This window comes from Dipodomys ordii, unplaced genomic scaffold, assembly GCF_000151885.1.
Source record: "Dipodomys ordii isolate 6190 unplaced genomic scaffold, Dord_2.0 Scaffold4, whole genome shotgun sequence".
NCBI classification, from domain to species: domain Eukaryota; kingdom Metazoa; phylum Chordata; class Mammalia; order Rodentia; family Heteromyidae; genus Dipodomys; species Dipodomys ordii.
Genome location: NW_012267220.1, coordinates 4,210,527 through 4,231,788, shown reverse-complemented (window position 1 = coordinate 4,231,788; position 21,262 = coordinate 4,210,527). Strand labels below are relative to the sequence as shown.

The 21,262-nt window shown below is 34.9% G+C and overlaps 1 protein-coding gene across 9 annotated transcripts in view; it reads left to right on the top strand.

Annotated features, from left to right (window-relative positions):
• Spock3 (sparc/osteonectin, cwcv and kazal-like domains proteoglycan (testican) 3) overlaps positions 1-21,262 on the top strand; it is a 244,174-nt gene that overhangs the window by 160,971 nt on the left and 61,941 nt on the right. For 8 of the 9 annotated variants that reach the window (XM_013024685.1, XM_013024672.1, XM_013024655.1 and 5 more), the window contains one exon: positions 13,855-13,978. The exons of the other annotated variant lie outside the window; for it this stretch is intronic. In XM_013024685.1, coding sequence (XP_012880139.1) covers positions 13,856-13,978 — 123 coding nt within the window. In that variant the 5' untranslated portion in view covers position 13,855. The remainder of the gene's footprint in view (positions 1-13,854; positions 13,979-21,262) is intronic. 9 annotated transcript variants of the gene reach the window in all.

Genomic DNA, 21,262 nt, shown 5'->3' with positions numbered 1-21,262 from the left:
TTAGTGCTACCCTTGAAGCACCAATTTGATTCCTGCAAGCTTTTTTTAAATTTAGAATTAACTTCTCTGTACCTGTGTACATTGAATTTAAGATGTTAGCATATATCTGCCTAGCATTTTCTTTTGTCAGTAGTGGGGCCTGAAGTCTAAGCCTGGGTGCTGTCCCTCAGCAATTCAGCTCAAGGCTAGCACTCTACCACTTGAGCCACAGCACCACCTCCAGCTTTTTCTCCTTATGTGGTGCTGAGGAATTGAACCCAGGATCTCATTCTTGCAAGGCAAGCACTCTACCACTGAGCCACCTTCCCAGCCCTCTACATAGCATTTTTAAGCTCATGACTCCTCCTTCCTCTCAAAAATGTAATGACTTTAGGGCCAAAAAGTAAAGCAAAACTTTGCTTATCAGCCTTACATTTTATGTGTTTGGTAAGTGTTCTTCATAAACTTTGATGAAAGAATAGGGCCCCTACTTCTGGATATAAACATTAAGAAAACACAAGATAAATTTCAGCTGCCAGAAAAGTTATATTATAGTAGGAAAAAGAAAATGAATAAATCTTTACTTGACAGTCTTCAAGTGACTTAACCTTTTTCTTAATGACTAACTAAGAATAAAGGACAGTACAGTTTATGTGATGTGTGTATATATATATGCATATATATATATATATTTCTTAAACTAAGATACCATACAGATAGTGGGTCACTTCTGTTACCTTAGCTACATAGAAGGTGGAATGAGATCAGACTTGTTGTTTGAAGCCAGCCAGAACAGAGAGGTTTGAGACTTCTTCTCAACCTTTAGCTGGGCACAGTAGCACGCACCTGCCATCCCAAGCTCTGGTGGGAAGCTCATAGTTCTTGGAGAACTCTGGCAGTAAAATTTCTTAAACCAGTATCTATATGACCTTGACTCCAAATAAAAAAATTCTTTTGACATGGCTAGATTTCTATATATTGAACACATCTTTCCTCTGATCACATTGGAGTTTGTTTAAAATATTTTACAAAGCACTTCACTAGCATTCCATCATATTTAATAATTGTCAGCATCACAACTATGTAAATCAAATGAAATATTGTCTAATTGGCATGTTCCTGCATATGTTATCAAGAAATAAAATAGAACTTTCAGCAAGGTTTGTCAAAATGCCCAAGCACATACATTGCAAAACTGCCAAATGCAATATTTTCTTCTTTCTTACTATGTAGTAAAATAAAAAGAGAATATATGGACATTTTTCCTCCCAAACTAACTAATATAGACAGATTCCATATGCCAAAATTTTACATAATGATGATTCTAAAATGGGTTAAAATTGCAATAAGTCACTTTCATTCAGCCATGAATATTGAGTAGCAATTATTGCTCAGTAGACTCTTTATAAGACACTATTTACAGTACAGCTGCTAAGCTGTTATAAATTCAACTTGAATGTATCATGCGAATATCAACACCTGTGATGTCTTCTAAAAGATTAAGCCAAATTCCATAGAGTATTCTTAGTCTGATCTTTGCTGCCCTGTAGTTTTCCAGGCTTTGATTCACATTTTTCTACAGTGTGTCTTAATAGAAGAGTGTCCATCTAATGAATAAAATCATAAGTTATGCTATAAGTGACATATTAATTCTTTGCATCCCGAATGACTCAAAAGATACTTTTTCTTTCATAGCTTCTAAAGGCCATAAATCAACATGTAGTGTAGTCAGAGCCCTGTGGTTTATTAGGCTCTTCTGAACTGGCCTTCAACTTCTTGGTGCAAGAAGGAGTTCTTTGAAGACCGTGAATAGCTGCACAGAGTCACTTTACAAACACCTCCAGTGTTTCCAGGCAGGCTTTCGTTCCTCACTACCCATCTGTTCTCACCACACCTTCCTAGGCATTATAACAGAGAGTGTAAGAGAGAGTGAGCGTGCAAGACAAGTCTTCACCATTTCTTGTTACCTGAACATGCAGTGATATCATTCCTTTTGTGATATTCTGTGGATTAGAAGTGTATTAGTTCACACTCAAGGGGATGAGCCACAGAGTATGAGCTAGGGAGCAAGGGTCCATCCTAGGGTGACTACGCATAAATGCTAACACGTGAGGAGGATAATACTTTATTTAAAAAGTCTCTGCTATTGGTAGTAGTTGATCTTTCAGACTACAAATGGAAGGAATAGTGTGGACTGGAAGAAGGATAAAAGGGAAACAATTATAATGTCTATGGAATAAACCCCTTCAAGTGATGTTGGTTTTATCCTGGAGCTAATGAATGAGAGTTCCTTCCTTACCTCATTCTCATCTGCTCATCCCAGGACAAAGTCATAACAGAAAACCATCAGGCTTTCCTGTTTCTCTTGCCCACAAATTGCAACCTCACATCCTTGTGGTTCTAGCTACCCAGGGAGATTTAATCCCATCAATTTACACATTGTGGGAAATATAAATTGGTTGGCATGCTTCTACCTGCTGTCCATCCTGGATCCATTTTGAATGTGAGTACATGTGAGTGCAGACTCCACATAGAAGGACAGCCATTGGGGGTTTAGAAGGGAGATTGTGGTGGCCAAACGAAGCTCAGGTCATCCCACAGCTCTGAGAAAGAAGGGAAGTTTGAAGTGAGATACACACTCCAATGGAATTCTTAGATATTAATATAACAACATAGTATTATACTATTTGTATTAATAAAATTAATTTTATTATTTTAAATTTTATTTATTTTATAAAGGTGATATACAGAAGGGTTATGTAAGTCAGGTATAGAGTATATTTCTTTTTGAACAATGTCACTTCTTCTCTGGCTCTAAGTTTTCCCTTCCATCTCTACCCACAAGTTATATAGTTCATTTTCAAAATAGTGTTCAGTGAATATATTATTATATATTGTGATAGCTACCACTACTGAGATCTCAGAATGAATAATTCTTATATTAAAAAACTAGCCAAATGCCTGTGGCTCATGTGTGTAATCCTAGCTACTCAGGAGGCTGAGATCTGAGGATCATGGTTCAAAGCCAGCCCAGGCAGGAAACTCCATGAGACTCTTATCTCCAATAAACTACTAGAAATCCAGAAGTGGTGCTGTGGCCCAAGTGGTAGGGTAGAGAGCTAGCCTTGAGCTGAAGAGCTGAGAGACAGCACCCAAGCCCAGAGTTCAAGCCCCATGACTGACCGAAAAGAAAAAAAAAAAGTTTGGGAATGTGTCTCAACTGACACAGACACTGCCTGGCAAGCAAAGACAGGGGCTAGCTAAATTGGTGTCAATGAGAAATACATATCCTTTAAAGTGGGTATGTTAGAAAAGAGAAGAAGAAATGTTGAAAATCAGCATTCTCAGTCTCCTCAGGAATGTAGTCTAAGAACTAAAAACTAAAATTGCATTTTAGCGAAGAAAGACTGTCAACATTACATTTTACTTATAAAATGTAAAACAACTTCAGAGGAACCATTTGTGCCTGGATTTTCTGAAAGATACTTTGTTTAAAATCAAGGCCCATTTCAAAGTTAGCGCACAAGTGGCTTAGTCATCAGATGGTTTTTCATAGTTTTGATGCTTCTAGAATTCACGCTTACTCTGCATTTGACTGAAAAAGCAAAAGTATATGATGTATGCCTCAAACCTGCAATAGGAAAGATGCTTTCCAGAATATGACTGAAAAGTAATATCTAAGAGCACGTAAGTGTCTTGTTGAAGAAATGTGGTCTTACTCATAAAACATCTTTAGCTGTGCCTTTATATCTAAATTTATTTATTTACCATCAAAATATCTATTCATTTATTTAGCAACAAAAAATTAAGGAACACAATGATTGAACATATTTTCAAGCTTATTTGAGAGAATTATATCCTGAAAAAATATACATGTCAGATTGGATTTTTTTTCAGAAACAATAATAATAAATAAAATTTGAGTCTCTGCCAAGGATTTTTTTCAGAAACAATAATAATAAATAAAATTTGAGTCTCTGCCAATATTTAGTACATCTCGCAACTCATATTACCTTACACTATTATACTCATTGAACTTTTGCATCTGTGTAGGGTACAAGAGAAATGTTGAGAAATACTGAATCTCCTTTTCTTTAAAGGAATTTAAAACCTTGACCTGTGCCATTTGAAAATCACCACCCAAAAGAAAATATCACCAGTGAATATAATTAATATAACAAGTGAAGAGACATGTTCAGCAGTACCAATTTGCATGCTCTAAACAATGAATAAATCATTATTTAAATAATGAATAGTGGATAATGGCTGATGATAAAAAATATATCTAGACTGATCCACTGTATATTAGATAAACTAAATTTTTCTTTATGTATTCTAGTGGATTGCTGTAAAATAATTCCTTTTGTAATACAGAAGACAGAACTGGGATCTCCTTGACTATTGAAATTAGTAGATGATGCTCATAAAATCTCTAGGATAGCATATTGGATGTTTCAGACAAACACAAACTTGATACATTCATATTTTCAGGGACACATCTAATTAAACACATTAAACATTAAACACAATTAAACATCTAATATTTAACATGTAATCCTAAAAGGAGACCATAGCACTTTTGTCAAAAATATGATACGTTAGGCCAAAATTGAGTTGATCTTGTGGGATTGTATCTCAAACAAGTTGTACTAGCCATTTTTTGTCTTTGCTTCATCTTATCATCACTTGGTAAGTAATGCAAATATTTTCCCTAAGTGCCTCCTGTGTTATTCTAAATGTATGACCTTTTCATAATGAACCAATTTTTATTTTTAGTCATTTGACTTTGTTTTAACTTCGCTCATGAAAGGTTGCTTTTTAAAAGTAATTTGTATGGTGCCGCTAGAATTATTAAAGCACAATCATTCAAAATAGGCATCGCATTGTCCCTTTTTTACAATAAGAAATACGTATTAAATCAGATTTGTGTCAACTTCATAAGAAGAGTATGTTTCTACAATGATACTTTGCTGCTATCTTTATGGAGGAATAAATCATAAAGATATTTTAAATTTTACAAAATCAAAAATATTGAAAGTAATATCTCAAGGTTTATGTACATAAACTTTTACTTTCACTCTGTGAATCAATGTTTACTATTTTTTCTCTTCATCCTCTGGTGTTAAGATGGAAAAATATTTTTTCCACATAATTTTATTGCTGTCACTTTATTTTCATTTGAAATGGTAGTCATTCATCCAACAAAACACTTTTTCTAATTAAAGATAATTCAAATTACTCCAACAGTAAAGGCATCATCTCTAAAATAACTATTAAATGTTTATTTTAATATATATACAAGCAAGCTGCACCAGAGGATCAGGCCTATAATCCTACCTATTCCCAAGGCTGAGATCTGAGGATCACAGTTTGAAGACAGGCTGGACAGAAGAGTTTGTCCCTATGACCCAGCAATCCCACTTTGGGGCATTTACCCAAACGTTCACAAACAAGACCACACTAAAACTACCAGCATGCCTATGTTTATTGCAGCATTATTTACTATAGCTAAGATATGGAACCAACCCAGATGCCCCTCAGTAAAGTTTGTGAGACTCTTATCTCCAATAAATTACTCACACAAAGCCGGAAGTGGCAATGTGGCTTGAGTAGCAGAATGCGAGCCTTCAGTACGAGGCTCAGGCACAGTGCCCTGGCTCTCAGTGAGTTCAAGCCCCAGACCCAGCAAAGAAAAAAAAATACAAGCAAAATAACTAGAACTTTGCATCAGAGCTCACACTCACTGAAATTTTTTAAATGTTATTTTAAGGATGTTATTTAAATGAATCACTCTCAGACTATCAAAATGTCTGCACTTTTTTGTGTCTGTTATTAGCCACTAAGTGTACGGCTTGTACAGTAAATGTTTTCAAATGCATTTCAATGCTTTGTATAAATTACATTATCACATATGCTTAAATTAAGAATAATTAAAGCTGTGATGGAGGAGGAAAATATTTCCAGGAAATTCCTTGTTTTCCAATTACAAAAAGGAAGTAATATGAATCTTGCTACTGTATTTAATGAAGAAAACATATAGAATGAATACCTAAAAACAAGATAGATATTGATAAAAAAGAGGTTGTTTATGAAGAAATTACATAAACATCAAAAATTTTTGAAAGGAAAACGACTGAGATTAAACCACTGTTAAGAATTTAAAATTTAAATTTTAACTTATTTCAAGTACTTTATGAAAGCCATTTCTTTGAACTATTCCATTCAAGAAACTTTGATCCAGACTTTTTAATGAAACAAGACATAGATAATATTTTCATATACTTATGTATTATCTTTATGAGATCTTTTATCAGGTGTTTTTAAGGTTGCTGGGTCTAATTTTAAGTTGCTTTGATTGGTTTTATAGAGAATTTTAAAAATGTTCCATGGTATTCCAATTGCTTTTTTTAATTTCTTTCTTGCTTATTTATATGTTAAATGAAGATGAAGCTTCTCTAAGAACAATCTACAGGAATTTTCTCTTTGCAGTGAGAAGATAGTCTACTAGATAATAAGAAAATGGTGTGGCATAACTGTCATGACTAGTTTCCTCTGATTTGCCCCTAACAGGTGAGGTGAGTGTCATAGGGTAAAGGTGAAAGTTAAAAGTACCACTTCAACAGCGAGTGGATTGCGGAAAGATGAGGAACCATTTACAGATATTATCCATGATAGACACATAAAAGTAACAGGTCATTGGAGAAAATGGATCAAAATCATTTGAAATCTAACCTGGAGATGATAGCCTAAAACTAAAATACTGTTGGCAATTTTCTGTGGAAAGTTGTTTAATTTTCCTCCTATCCTTGGGAAAACTGAAGTCTGTCAGATAGCCACACCTACTGCCTAACTAAGTGTGATGCACCCTTCTAGGAGCCCTAAGGTTTCTACTAGTTATTCTATATGAAATTTAATGAATAATTCATAAATGGCTTTTTATTTCATACCATGTTTTATATTCAATAAAGCTTTCACATTTATTCAACATCTGTGCTTTCATTCCAGTCTAAAAAATGCTTTGTAAAATATAGCATTGTCAAAGATAGACATACCATAATTTATTTTCTCTTGATGATGATGATGATGAAGAAGAATTGCTGCTCAAACTATAATCATTCTTCAAGAAATCATCTGAACTTGGAAAAAACATGATCTACTAACCATTCAGGTGGTTGTGTACATTTATGTGTGCAGCTTCAAGTAGCAAAAGGCTATTTGAATTTTCAGTAAGTTGTAGTCCTATAAGCATATAAATGAGTTGTAAAACAAAAACCATTCAGCCATCACCATACCTCAAAATAGAACATGTTGAATACCTTCTTTTGATTTCCATTATTTATTTAAAAGAGTGGATTTTGTGACACTTTGACCTTGTATATGAGGAAATTTATAAGCACTTGGCTTCGATGTGTATTTTTAAAGAATTATATATATATATATATTGCTTTTTAAAAATTTGTTAAAGTACTAGTAAAGTTGTGAAGAAACAATTTTTTTTTGTTTTTCTGGTGATTTTTTTTGTCAGTTATGGGCCTGGGTGCTGTCCCTGAACTTTTCAGCTCAAGGCTAGCGCTCTATCGCTTGAGCCACAGCACCACTTCTGGTTTTCTAGTGGTTTATTGGAGATAAGAATCTCATGGAGTTCCTTGCCCAGGATGGCTTTGAACCATGATCCTCAGATCTTGGCCTCCAGAGTATCTAGGATTAGAGGTGTGAGCCACTAGCACCAGGCTTAGAAACAAAATTTTAATGTCCTGAATGCTTGCTTCCTAAATAAGTAATGAAAATCAAACCAAAAACTGTAAATCAGGAGTCCAAAAACAGTCCTCTGATGGATAGAATCTACTAAAGGAAATTTTATAAAGTGCTTTGGCATGTTCCTTCAAGCTATAACTTAAAATAATTGTAAGCAAAAATAAATTTTTAACTTTAGAGCCAAGATTATCATTTTTATTGTGTTCTAATTAACTATTTTTTATTACAAAAATTAATCACCTTAATACAGACTTACCTTCCAAATTACTTTTGGAAAAGTACGTTTGTTTTATTTTTATTTTTATTTAATTTATTTTTATTATTTATTTATTTTATTTTATTTTTACAAAATAAAGTTATGTGATGGAACTTTTCTTTTTTTATTGTAAAAATACCGTACAGAGTGGTTACAATTACATGGGCAAGATAATGAGTGCATCTCTTATCAAGCATTGTTGCTTTCTCCTTTGTTTCTGCTTCCCATTCCTTCCCATTCCCCCTTCCCCAATTTGTACGTCTCATTGTTGCAATGGGTCCACCTTAATCTCTATTTAAATAATTTTTTTTGCCCTTCCCCTCCACAAATTATACCAGCGTCAAATACAGTGAGACCATGGGTTATACCATGGGGGAGGGACATACAAAGCAACGAAGAAATCATCTTATAAATATGTTAGAAACAATCACATGAAAGAAAAAACATTTGAAAACTTATCTTGGGGTTCATTTCACCTAACATCAACTTATCTGTGGAATTTCTCTTTTTAATTTAGCATAAACCCAAGGGAACAGCCATGATCTTTAGCGCTTTTGCTCAAAAATCCTAGGTTAACTTTTTTCCTTCCTTCCTTCCTTTGTTCATTCATTCTTTCGATCTCACTCAGTGATATTTATTGACTACTTATTTTGTGTTAGAATCAGGGAAATATTGCAGAAAGAATAATCAATTGTAGTTAAAAAGTAAAAAAGAAAATTATACAAAAGGAACGAAGAACATGTGGGAAAGTTTGGGGAGATTTGTTAGCAAAGTACAAATTCCAACTTCTAGTATTATGCCATGGCCTCTCACCTGTCAACTTTGAGCCTTTACCTATCCCACAAATGATATGTATCTGTTTACTACTACATTCTTCAAACTTCACAATGATCACTACAGCTAAATTCATAAAACAAAGAGTTGAACATGTCATAATTTCCATTCTCTCTTCTACTAATGTAATTTACAATAAGAGCTAAAATGTAACTCTGGTATTTTTATTTTTAACTCTGTAGAAGTGTGGAAATCATAATCTGCTTTGCCAAACTGCAAAATTGGTGTTTCCTTAAAATTCAGGACAGTAGAAAAAAAATAAAAGCCAGGTGTTGGTGGCTCATGCCTGTAATCCTAGCTACTCAGGAGGTTGAGAGACCTAAGGATCACTATTCAAAGCCAGCCTGGGCAGGAAAGCCAGTGAGACTCTTATCTCCAATAAACAAACAGAAAACCAGAAATGGCGCTGTGCCTCAAGAAACTGAGCACTCACCTTGAGCTGAAGAGCTCAGGTACAGTGCCCAGGCCCAGAGTTCAAGGCCCACGACCACTACCACAGAAAACAACAACAAAAAGAAAAGGGGGGGGAATAAAATGTTATTATAATTCACTGAGATTTAAGACAAATGTTAAGTATATAGGCTAGAAGCCTACAGTTGAATATCAGTCACCCTTGCATATGGAACAAAGGTAAGCAAAGAACATATCTCTAACAGGAAATGTCTAAGTCCCAAACACATCCACTCTTGACCAGCCATTCTCTCTTTACAATTAAAGGACTTGGTTTGAGTTTAGTTATAATATGTATGTAAGTCTGTATTTACTTAAGATATCTTTCACATCTTTTTATTATATATTTTATTATAAAGATATTGTACAGAGGAGTTACAGTTGCATGAGTAAGGTAATGAGTACATTTCTTGTAGAGCATTGTTACCCCCTCCTTTGTTTGTTCCCTACTATCCCTTCCCTCTCCTCCTCCCCTACTACACCCTCCCCCCACCCCTGAAGTTGTAAAGTTAGTTTTCAACATAGTGTCTTGTAGGTCTCATTGAGTCAACTTATATCCTTGTTTCAGCATTTTGTTATTTCCCGTCCCCTCCCCAAATCAGAAAAATGTATATACAAAATGCAGGGCACTGGAACCACTTTGGAAAGTGGAGGTTCCTCAAGACTGCACACAGAGCTCCCCATACAACCCAGCAATCCCACTTTTGGGCATTTACCTAAATGATCACAAACATGACCATACTAAAGCTACCAGCACACCTATGTTTATTGCAGCATTATTCACCATAACTAAGATATGCAACCAACCCAGATGCCCCTCAGTAAATGAATGGATCAAGAAAATGTGATATATATATATATATATATATCATATCTATCTATCTATCTATCTATCTATCTATCTGTCTGTCTGTCTGTCTGTCTGTCTGTCTATCTACATATTTCCTAACAAATGGGGCAATGTCATTTTTTCTGATGGATCAGAAAGGATGACATTGGCCCATTTATTAGGAAATGGAAAGACTTGGAAAAAATTAAGTGAAGTAAGTCAGACCCAAAGAAACATAGGTCCCATGGTTTCACATCTTATTTTTTTTGTTTTTTGTTTTTGTTTTTGTTGGTTGTGGGGCTTGAACTCTTGGCCTGGGAGCTGTCCCTCAGCTCTTCAGCTTAAGGCTAGCGCTTTACCACTTGATCCACAGCACCACTTCCAGTTTTCTGGTGATTAATTGAAGCTAAGAGTGTCACAGACTTTCCTGCCTGGGCTGTCTTTGAACCATGATCCTCAGATCTCAGCCTCTTGAGTAGCTAGAATTACAGGTGTGAGACACTGGCGCCTGGCTCACATCTTACTTTTAAGAGACAAAAATCTCTCTTTTACCTCTTATCCATTCTGAAGTTAGCTTTAGGATAGTCCCAAATATGCCATGACCCTCATTTGCAGATCAAAGATTTCTATGCCAGTACAATAAATTGTTACTTTATGTGGTGAAAGATAGGATTAAATTAAGACCTTTCAGAAGAGGAATTTATCTTGGGTTGCCAGAATGAGTTCTAAACACTATCACGTATATCCTTATAAGAGAGACAGCAGCTATTTCGGTATAGAAAATTCCTCCCATACTGAGGGAATGTACAGTCATCTCCTATGTGAACAGACACCATAAGGCAGAAAGAGCAAAAACATACTGACAGACGCGGAACCCCACAGAACGTAGCTCTATTAACCCTTTGATATCAGTCCTATGATACTAATTTCAGACTTTCAACCTCCTTGACTATGAGAACTTAAACTTCTGGGGTTTTTTAGCTAGTGAGTTTCCAGTACATTATTCCAGCCGACAGAGAAAACAAATGTATTCTTCCACTTTGACACTATTTCTGGAAGTATGATTGAACTAAAGGAAAATCAAGAATGTGATTGGGTAAATTGCCCAGATGTCAAAATGGTCCGGTCACTCCAGAAGGATGCTGTGTTAAATCTGATTTGTAAACAATCGCATGCAGTGATTACAATGACATCTTTCACTGCCCAGCTGCTCTGCTGGCTTGTGAGCGGAGAGCCTCAATGAGTAGGTTAGAGATATTTTTAGGCTGCAAAATGGCCTTTCCTCTAAGCAGCTCAACTTCAGAACTAGAAGGGATAGAAGCAAGGAAGAAGGCGTATTGCCACCAGCATATGGACACATGGTTTAGTTGGCCTCAGATCTCACGAATCTCCACTGGTGTGGGTTGGGTTCCAACAGAAATCATACATGTGATTCTTATAATTGATAAACTATATAAAAGCATCTCAGTCTCCGGGAGAAAAGAAGCAACAATATATTGGTAGCATATGTGCTTGAAAAGTAAGAAAATACAAAAGGAAAGGTACCAATGTTAGGAACTCAAAACTCTTTGAGATGGTAACATAGGTTATAGATTGTCACTTCTTGTACTATTGGAAAGCCCACCCAAGCAACAGTGATCATTTTGTCTGCAAATGAAATCTGATCTCCATGTGTTCAATAATTCTCTTCCTCTGCTACTCTCAGATTGTATAATAGCTCCTAAAAACAAAGTGTGTATATGTATGAGTAATAAAAGATAGGCTCTTTGTAGTATAGACAGAATTGTTAATAGGTTCATAGATGAGAAGTTATTTGGACAGCAGTAAAAAGTAACAAAATATTTTTGAAAGACTTCCTAATAATCTTTTAACTAGAGATATTTCACTGAGATTTTTAAGATTGTATATTTTATGTAAGGAGGAAATAATATCATTCAAAAGGGTACCTAAAGTTGTATACTTACAAAATCTATAGACATATGATATTTTTACTATAAATCTGGTTAAGTATAATAAAATATTCTTTATTAAGAAAAGCTAAAAAAAAAGAAACAAAATCTGCTAATACATGTATTTGGAGAGGGAACAATTGGTGTGGTTTTATGGTCTGAGTTCATTTGCAAATCCTGATAGGACATGGCTAGTAAAACTGTTTTTATTTCTCTTTTTTTCATTTTGCTTATTACAAAATAAATTCAATAGCAGGCAAAGTATAAAATGGTCTTTTAGCATAATTTACAATATTTAAAAGAAGAGATAAACTTTCTACTTTAGTATATATGAAAATGTTTTAGGAAAGAACAGGAGAAAAGAATGAGGAAGAAAGAAAAAGAGAGGGAAATATATGTTTTCCATTCAAATTTTAACTGATTTGAAACTCATATTTGAATTCCTTTTTTATAATATAAAACTTTACAATAATTCTCAATAGTTTGGTATTATGAGTCTACTTTTGTATAGATTTAGCTTATTCATAAAAATATGATAAACACTGAAAAGAAAGGAAAGTACTAGATGTTTTACCATTCTTGTTTTCACCTGAATGACAGAATACTATCTTGGGTGGGGGTACAATTATCACTAATGAGACTCGTGTTTTTAAATTTTATTTCCTATTGCTTTCCTTCTAGTTTTTAAGCCCTTCCTGCCTCTGTGTAATAGTTCACTTAAATAGAGAGGATAGGCCGGGTGCCAGAGGGTTCATGTTTATAATCTTAGCTACTCAAGAGGCTGAGATTTGAGGATCATGGTTCAAAGCTAGCTCAGGCAAGAAAGCCCATAAGACTCTTATCTCCAATTAGCCACCAGAAAATCAGAAGTAGTACTGTGGTTCAAAGTGGTAGAGTGTTAGCCTTGAGCAAAAAGAGTTCAGGGACAGTACTAAGGTCCTGAGTTCAAGCCACAAAACCAACAGCAACAAAAAAAAAATAGAGAGAATAAAGTAATTTAATAAAAGTGAGAAAGAAAATAACTTCACATGTTGGTATCAGAAGACAGTGGGTTTTCCTAAGTTATTTTAGATCAAAGCCCAATGGATCCATTTTTTAGACTTCTTGGCAATAAAAGGGGGTTATTTTCACTAAACCTACTAATTTGGCTGTCTAAATACCAGCAAAATTTGAGATCTCTGTTTCTATTTTCTATAAAAGTAAGTTTCACTTATTTTCAAGCCAATAGTGAATTAGATGTCTCTTTTTCATACTGCTCTTAAGCGAACTCAAAGGCAGCTTTGAAGAAGGTGCAGATGGCTGAGTTCTGTTTTGTTGTGCAAATGTTGCTTCTGTTTCTAGAGGGAAAAACCTTGAGATACAAAACAAAAGATCATTTTGAAGAACACTGCATGAATTAATATACTGAAAATGAGAACCCACCTTGCAGATGCCAATGAATACTCGAGATGATAGGACAAGGGAAAACAGTAAGGTTAATGTGAATGTATTCTTTTTCCTTTTAATTTTTTGGGGGCCTATCCTGGGGCTTGAACTCAGGATCTGGGCACTATCTTTGAGCTTTTCTGCTCAAGGCTAGCACTCTACCACTTGAACTGCAATTCCGCTTCTGGATTTTTCAATGATTAATTAGAGATAAGAGTCTCACTGGCTTTCTCCCTGGCTAGCTTTGAAACAATCCTCAGATCACAGCCTCCTAAGGCGCTAGGATTACAAATGTGAATCAGTGGCACCCAGCAATACGAATGTATTCTTAAAAGCAAGTATTTCATGGTTGTTTGCTTTCTTTCTTTCTTTGGCAGTATGAAAGAAACAGGGACAGGCCAGAAGCCATGGAGAAGCCTCACATCATCCACTTGCAAGCAGTGCTCAGGAGTGTACACCAGCCCTGTTTGTGGTTCTGATGGCCATTCCTTCTCTTCTCAGGTAAAGACAACTGCACTCATTCACTGTGAAATCAATAAGGCCATTAACAAACCCTAAAAACACCCACTCTGTAAAGCCATTGTTCAGGGAATACATCCATCTTTTAAAATAAACATGAATAATCCACTGGTTTGCAGCAGGATTCATTGCATATTTGCTTCTCTTCTGTCATAATATTTAAAATATAAACCCTAAAGCAGTGAATTTTCTGAGCCTTGGTATATGAAAACCAATAAGTTGTCTGTTCTTGCTGTGGATGTGGTCAGAAATACTAACATCATGTACAATCATATTAATAATCATTACTGTTCTAATGATAATAACAGCTAGAGTTTATTACTATAATTTTTCTTCACCTTAGATGGTATCTCCTACAGTACCTCAGTTAAGCCTCTTTCTTTTTCTTTTTGGTTGGTCGTGGGGCTTGAACTATAGGCCTGGGAGCTGTCCCTCAGCTCTTCAGCTCAAGGAAAGCACTCTACCACTTGAGCCACGGCACCACTCCTTCAGTTAAACCTCTAAGGAAACCTTTGTGTTTTTTTTTCCTTTTAAATAAATGGGTATTATAAGGCCTGGAAAGTTATAACAATATGATAAACTTCAAATGCCTAGTTAACATCAAAGCCAAGATTTCATGTCCTCTCTTAGTGCTTTGATCTTATTTCCACCTACTTCTGCCTTTCTATTTGTTGTTCCATATTGGTTAAAAAAATTCATCATAGTTAAATATGAAATTGTTTGGTATAACCATAGTGGGCTGGACCTTGGGATAAAGACAGGATTTTCTCAGGCTTGTTTCAGGGTGTTAACAGAGCTTAAAAATGAGGCTGTGAATTCATAGTCAAACAGTCTTGTTCCCTCTGTTCAAGTTGCTTGTTGACATATGAGGACTGTGAAACATCTTGTCAGTGACAGAAAAGCTGCTTCCTGGTAGTGGTTTCAACTAAGAATTTCGCAGTCACGTCTGTCATTCCTGCATCCAAGATGACCACAGGAGAGAATGACAGAGGAAGAACAGAAAGATGGGATTGGTTTCTTTAGGTTTAGGACATGAGACCATTAAACTGGAGCAGGGCATAAAGAACACTGAACTCTCAGTGGTTTAAGACGTTTCTGCAGAGCTTAAAGACGTCTTGATTACTCTTCTCTTGCTGTCTTCATCTTTAAAGAGAAAGGATTGCTATTTTAGGATTTATATCTAGATACAGAGATGTAAAGAAAACTGACACAAAGTTTAAGTTGGTCAAGAAGGCAGATGCCATATGAAAGTAGAGAAGCTAAGCATTTGTGCTGATTTTAGTTACCAGATGCCCAGACCCAAGTGAAGATTCAGTGCGTTTTCGTAATGGCAGTCCCGCTATTCCTTGTCCCAGGCCTTCTGTTAGGGCTTGTTTCCCAGCCTCGCTGGCATTGTGAGTCCTGCAGTTTTGACACTACCTTGGAGGCTTTGTTTGATTTTTTTGAGAAGTATAAAATATGTGAAGCACCCTTTTGACATGTCTATTTATTTATTTATTTTTTGTCGGTCGTGGGGCTTGAACTCTGGGCCTGGGCGTTGTCCCTTAGCTCTTTGGCTCAAGGCAAGCACTCTACCACTTGAGCTACAGCGCCACTTCCGACATGTCTATTTATTATGACTACATTAATTCAGGTATATTTCTGATTCCGTGAGATTTTCCATTTTCTTTGTGTGTGCTGGGTACACTCTGTGAGCCTAATCTCACACATCACATGGTCTCATTAACACAGTCAGGAAAATGAATCTACTTGTGAATTATGATTTTAATTTTCATTGGTATTAGTGTAATCTTCAATAAGCATTTTATCTATTTTATAATATATAGCAAGGAGTATGGTTCAAAATCCACATGGATCTTTAGCAACCTCAAATCACCACTTTTGTTTCTACCTTGGACCAACCACTCTAATCTTAAGGTTTTTCCTTGACCAAAGTAAGACTCTAATGTATGAAATAATAAGACTAAATTGACTGCTTATTTCCATTAATAACTTAGGCTAACCTGCCTTTACCAACACATTCTGAAATGTTATTGTGATTAAAATTCAAAGTCAAGACTTTAGCATTTTTATTTCTATGAGACAAAGTATTGTCTTGGACTATTTAGATACTAGATCAAGACCAAAAATCATAAAAGGAGGGCCTTCATGAAAGTACTGTTTTATTGTTTTCCTAGCAATCACATATCAGAGGATGAAAATAGGTCAGAGAAATTTCCAGAAATCTCTTGATTCATGTGGCTTTGTCAATACACTTTGAGAACTATGGTAAAGTAGTTTGAACAACTTTTGGATAGAATCTCAGTCCTGATTTTCAGGTCTTTTGCATTCATAGTTTATTAATTGAATCCCAACCCAGTATTTGAATATAATTGTCAGCTCAGTTAATTATAGTCCAATGAAAACAAACTAAATGGAGTGTGTTATTTCAAAGAATAGTAGATTCAAATGCTGAGATATGGTATGGGAAAGAAGTTATTTAAAAGAATATTTTACTCAAATGTAACAAGGATATAATTTTAAACTATTTATTGTGTTGAATGAAGTGACCAAGTTTAAATAATTATTTCATTGAAGTTCAGATTTTGAAAATTGTTAGTATTTATAAAAGTCCTCAAAAAACATGAATACAGAGAAACACAAATAAACACATGAGAATCTATAAAAATACTTATATCTCAAAAACATTGGAACATTTGTGATTTTCATTAAAATTATTTTTATCATATTGTCTTTCTTTTATCCAGTTTAAAAAATGATTCATTTTTAGAAGTCTACTTAATTTTTCTTTTTAAAAGAACTACCCAGCCAGGCGCTGGTGGCTCATGCCTGTAATCCTCACTCCTCTGGAGGCTAAGATCTGAGGGTCGCTGTTCGAAGCCAGCACAGGCAGAAAAGTCTGTGGGATTTAGGCACAATAAACCACTCAGAAAAGGCCAGGGCTCATGCTGGTAATCCTAGCTACTCAGGAAGCTGAGCCCCGAGATTCATGGTTCAAAACCAACCCCGGCAGCAAAGTCTCTAAGACTCTAACCTCCAATTAACCACCAGAAAATCAGAAGTGGTGCTGTAGCTTAAGTGGAAGAACACTTGAGCACAAAGAGGCTCAGGGACAGTGCCCAGGCCCTGAGTTCAAGCCCCAGGATCAGCAAAAAATAAATAAAATAAAATAAAAAGAGCTATCCTAGAACTCTTTTAAGTTTATAAATGTCAGAAAAATAAAAAAATAAAATTCTGTTCAAGTTTATTTGAGAGGTAATCATTCTTGAAATTGACACAAAAATGAAGAGCTTTATTTTTTCCCCCTAGGCATGGTCTGTTTTGATTGCCTTTGTCAAGCTTCAGTAACAGCCAGGAATTGGCCCAAAGTATACCCCTTGTGTCAGCTTTGGATACATTTGTCACTTTACATAAATTGTACATTACATTTTCTGTGAGCACAAATCAATTAAATAATACTAATGTTTTCGAACGGAGCAGGACATCCATAATATAAATTCCCTGCGGACAAGCAGAGTTGATTTTAAAGTCTTTTCTACTCTATGCCATGTGAATTTCCTATAAATGAGCATTGCTTCTAAAATTGTGTGTGTGTGTGTGTGTGTGTGTGTGTGTGTGTGTGTGTGTGTGTGGTGGAAGCAAAGTAAAAGCATATCCACTGTACATATGAGTCCCCAGCACTGGCTACAAAGATTCTGGTTAAATTGGCTTCAGATGAGCCTCTGCACATAGAAATTTTAAAGCTGCTTAGACAATGTTCATTTGTACCTGTAGATAAGAATCACTATTTAATTCATTCATAGTATTGCCTCTGAGTTCATAAGCACATGTACATGTCCTTAACCAATAGCGTTCCATTAAAGAAGTGATGAATTTATTTTTTAATATATATGAACTTCAACATACTACGATTATGTTTAACTCTCATTTTTCCCATGATTGAGATGTTAATTATTATCAGTCACTATTTATAGTAACTGTAAAAAATAAACTTACCATTTATAAGTAGATAGTAAGCTTCTGACACCTAATTATATGTGTGATATGTTATATCTAACTTAATTCTGTCATTTAATCCTGTCATTCTTCTTCACTTCTTCACTATGTTATGTCTGATTTAGGATAATTTTCACTTGAAGAACAACAATGTGAAATTGTTGTGCATCATTCCTATTGAAAGGCTCTATGACTTATTTTGTCTGACTTTTGGCTCAGGTTTAGCAAATTGGTCCAGACTGTAACCCACACACATTTTCATACTTAGATAAGCTCTTAATAAAGGACATAGTATTAAAGGAAGTGTTATGACTGAATTTCATTTTGAAATCTCAGGTTTAAGGGGAATATGACAGTTCTTCTAGGAAATCTGATAGGATGTCATGTTCCCTGGGATGAATCTCCATATTTGAGAAGAGCTCTAACTCTGAAAAAAAGCTGCCATTTCTTTGCAATGGTTTGGCTTCAATGTTCCCCAGGCTTAGCTACCGTGGGCATATTTTAAATCACAAATAAGTTGCACAGTTAGTGGGAAAATGTGACTTCCTAAATGTGCCATTTTATCAGAATGTATAGCTAAACGACACTCACAAGTCAGCTAGAAGTGCATACTGAATTTACCTTTAAAAACACTAACTCTCGAGTAGTCATATTATTTCACAACATATTATTTATGTAGCTAGAAACCTCTGTACTTCATCTGCATTATCTGAGACATTTTAATTTTTCCCACAGAAGGCACTTTTAAACTGTTTTTGATGGTCCTGGGGCTTGAACTCAAGGCCTGGGAGCTGTTCCTGAGCCTCTTTGTTCTGAAGACTAGTGCTTTACCACTTGAACCATACCGCCAATTCTGGATTTTTTTTGAGTAGTTTATTGGGGATAAGAGTCTCACAGGTCCTTTTCTGCCCAGCTTGTGATCCTCAGATCTCAGACTCCTGAGTAGCTAGGATAACAGGCCTAAGCCACCAACACCCGGCTCTTGTCTGTATATTACACATTTGGTTTAAATATCCTTATCAAGTAAGGTGAAACTAATTTTTTAAATCAATTTTATAAATTAGAAACAATACATGAATTATAGTGAATAGAGTTTTACTTAAATTCCAATTCGTTTTTCCTTCAATCCTAGATTTATATTATCCTCTTAATAATAATAATTTACAAGTATTAGATATTCTGGTTTGGAACAATTTAGTGTTTTGTAACATACTATTTTATTATCAGTGTATTTAAAGAGGAAAGGAAATGAGGGTGTGTGGCCATGAATGGTTTTTCTCATTCAGAAAGGAAAAAAAGACATAAGGAAATAAAATTAAATGTAAAAATGATGTGCTACTTCTGTGACAAGGTTATTGTATAAGTTAATTGCTTCTATTTTTAAATAGTCAAAGAATCCTTCTATCTTTTCAATTATGAATATTTCCAGATCACATTATGGAGACAATGAAATACTTTGCTTTTTTTTCTATTTCATTGATTACATCACTTTTCCTTAACTTTATTGGGTTAAAGAAACTTAACTTCCTTTCTGTGCTTTATATTCTAACATGATGTATATCCCACTAGAAAGTCTATTAAGCTTTAGAATTGTAGCTATCTTTGGATGATGTCTTGTGGATGTTATGAGCATGTTGTATTAAAGGAATAGAGCTCTTTTATTTTTATTCCTAATGTTAGTACATGCTCTTCCTTCTTTAAGACTATACCCTATAAAATATTTTCATGTAAACTTAATGGAGACAAAGCCTTATTTTCTTGTCTGGTTAAAAACATTGAAATTATTTACATTGAATTCAATGAGTTTGGGACACATTTGTCACTAATGTTGGAATAGATGGACAAGTGGATGAATGGAAGGTTGCATGAGTGGATGGGCATGAATGGATGAAGAGAAAGAGAGAGATGATAGATGGTAATGATGATGATGATAGATACATAGACAGATAGATTTTTAGATTATAGACTTCTTAACTAGGCATAAATGACTATATTAAACTAATCTTTTATGAAACATCAATGATGTTACAGGGTTTATGAAGTTTTATTCATTATTTTCACTATTTCACATAATTTCTTAGAAAAAAAGGTAGAGTTGGACAATCTCCTTTTCAAAAATTTATTTACAAATTTCCACACTCTAAGATATATAAATATAAATTATTTTCATCCTCTTTTTTTTAAAAAAAACTTATTTTTCTGCCAACTCTACTGTACATTAAAAGAGGGCTCTGTGGGCTGGGAAGGTGGCTCAGTGGTAGAGTGCTTGCCTTGCATGCATGAGGCTTTGGGTTTGATTCCTCAGCACCACATAGTCAGAAAAATCCAGAAGTGGTACTGTGGCTCAAGTGGTAGTGTGCTAGGCTTGAGCTGAAGAGCTCGGGGACAGTGCCCAGGCCCTGAGTTCAGGCCCCATGACCATCATCACCACCACCACCACCACCAACAACAACAAAAAAAACTCAGGGCTCTGCTCCCATCTTTCTCTCAAACCAGGTTTATAACATTTACCATCAATGTAAAATATATCCAACACAGGGACTATTCTAAATCTTTCCCTTAGATAGATATGAACCATTCAACAGTGTTACAAATTCTTTAATGTTTTCTGAATTTATGTATAAAACCGTGACTGGCTTTAGCCTAAAGTAATGACCATGGTGACTTTGAGTAGTGACTTTCAGGTGATAATCATAGCTGTGTTACTCCAGAATACTTTGAACTCACTCTACTTTGACCAACACTTTTCAGCCACTAATTTCTAAAAGTTTTTCCTAATATCCAATATATACTTCTTTAAGCTTGGTACTAGTGGTTAACTCTAGAAATTGCTGAAGTAATACCATAATGGAGCAAAGTCACAGGTGCATATCATTTCTATCTACTATTTATAATTACTTCTCTTTTGATCAGATACTGATAATTCATGAATTTTTTACTGCATTAACATTCATAGATTATATATAGTATACATTTATTCTATATATCTATAGCTTATTTGTCTGACAGATACTCTAACTCATGTAGATAGATAAATTTGCTTTATTTTTAGGCTTGAGAACTTCAACGCACAAAAAAGTAAAGAAAATTTGCCATAGTCACTCAGCTAATTCCAAAGTTCATGTTCTAAATTGCTTTTCCATTTTTTAATGTGAATTTGAAGCAGATATACACAATTATCAAGGGAAGCACATTTATTTGAATTGCTTCAGATGATTGCAATATATCTCCCTTTAATCAAATAGTGTTGTTTTTTTCTAGCTTAAAGCC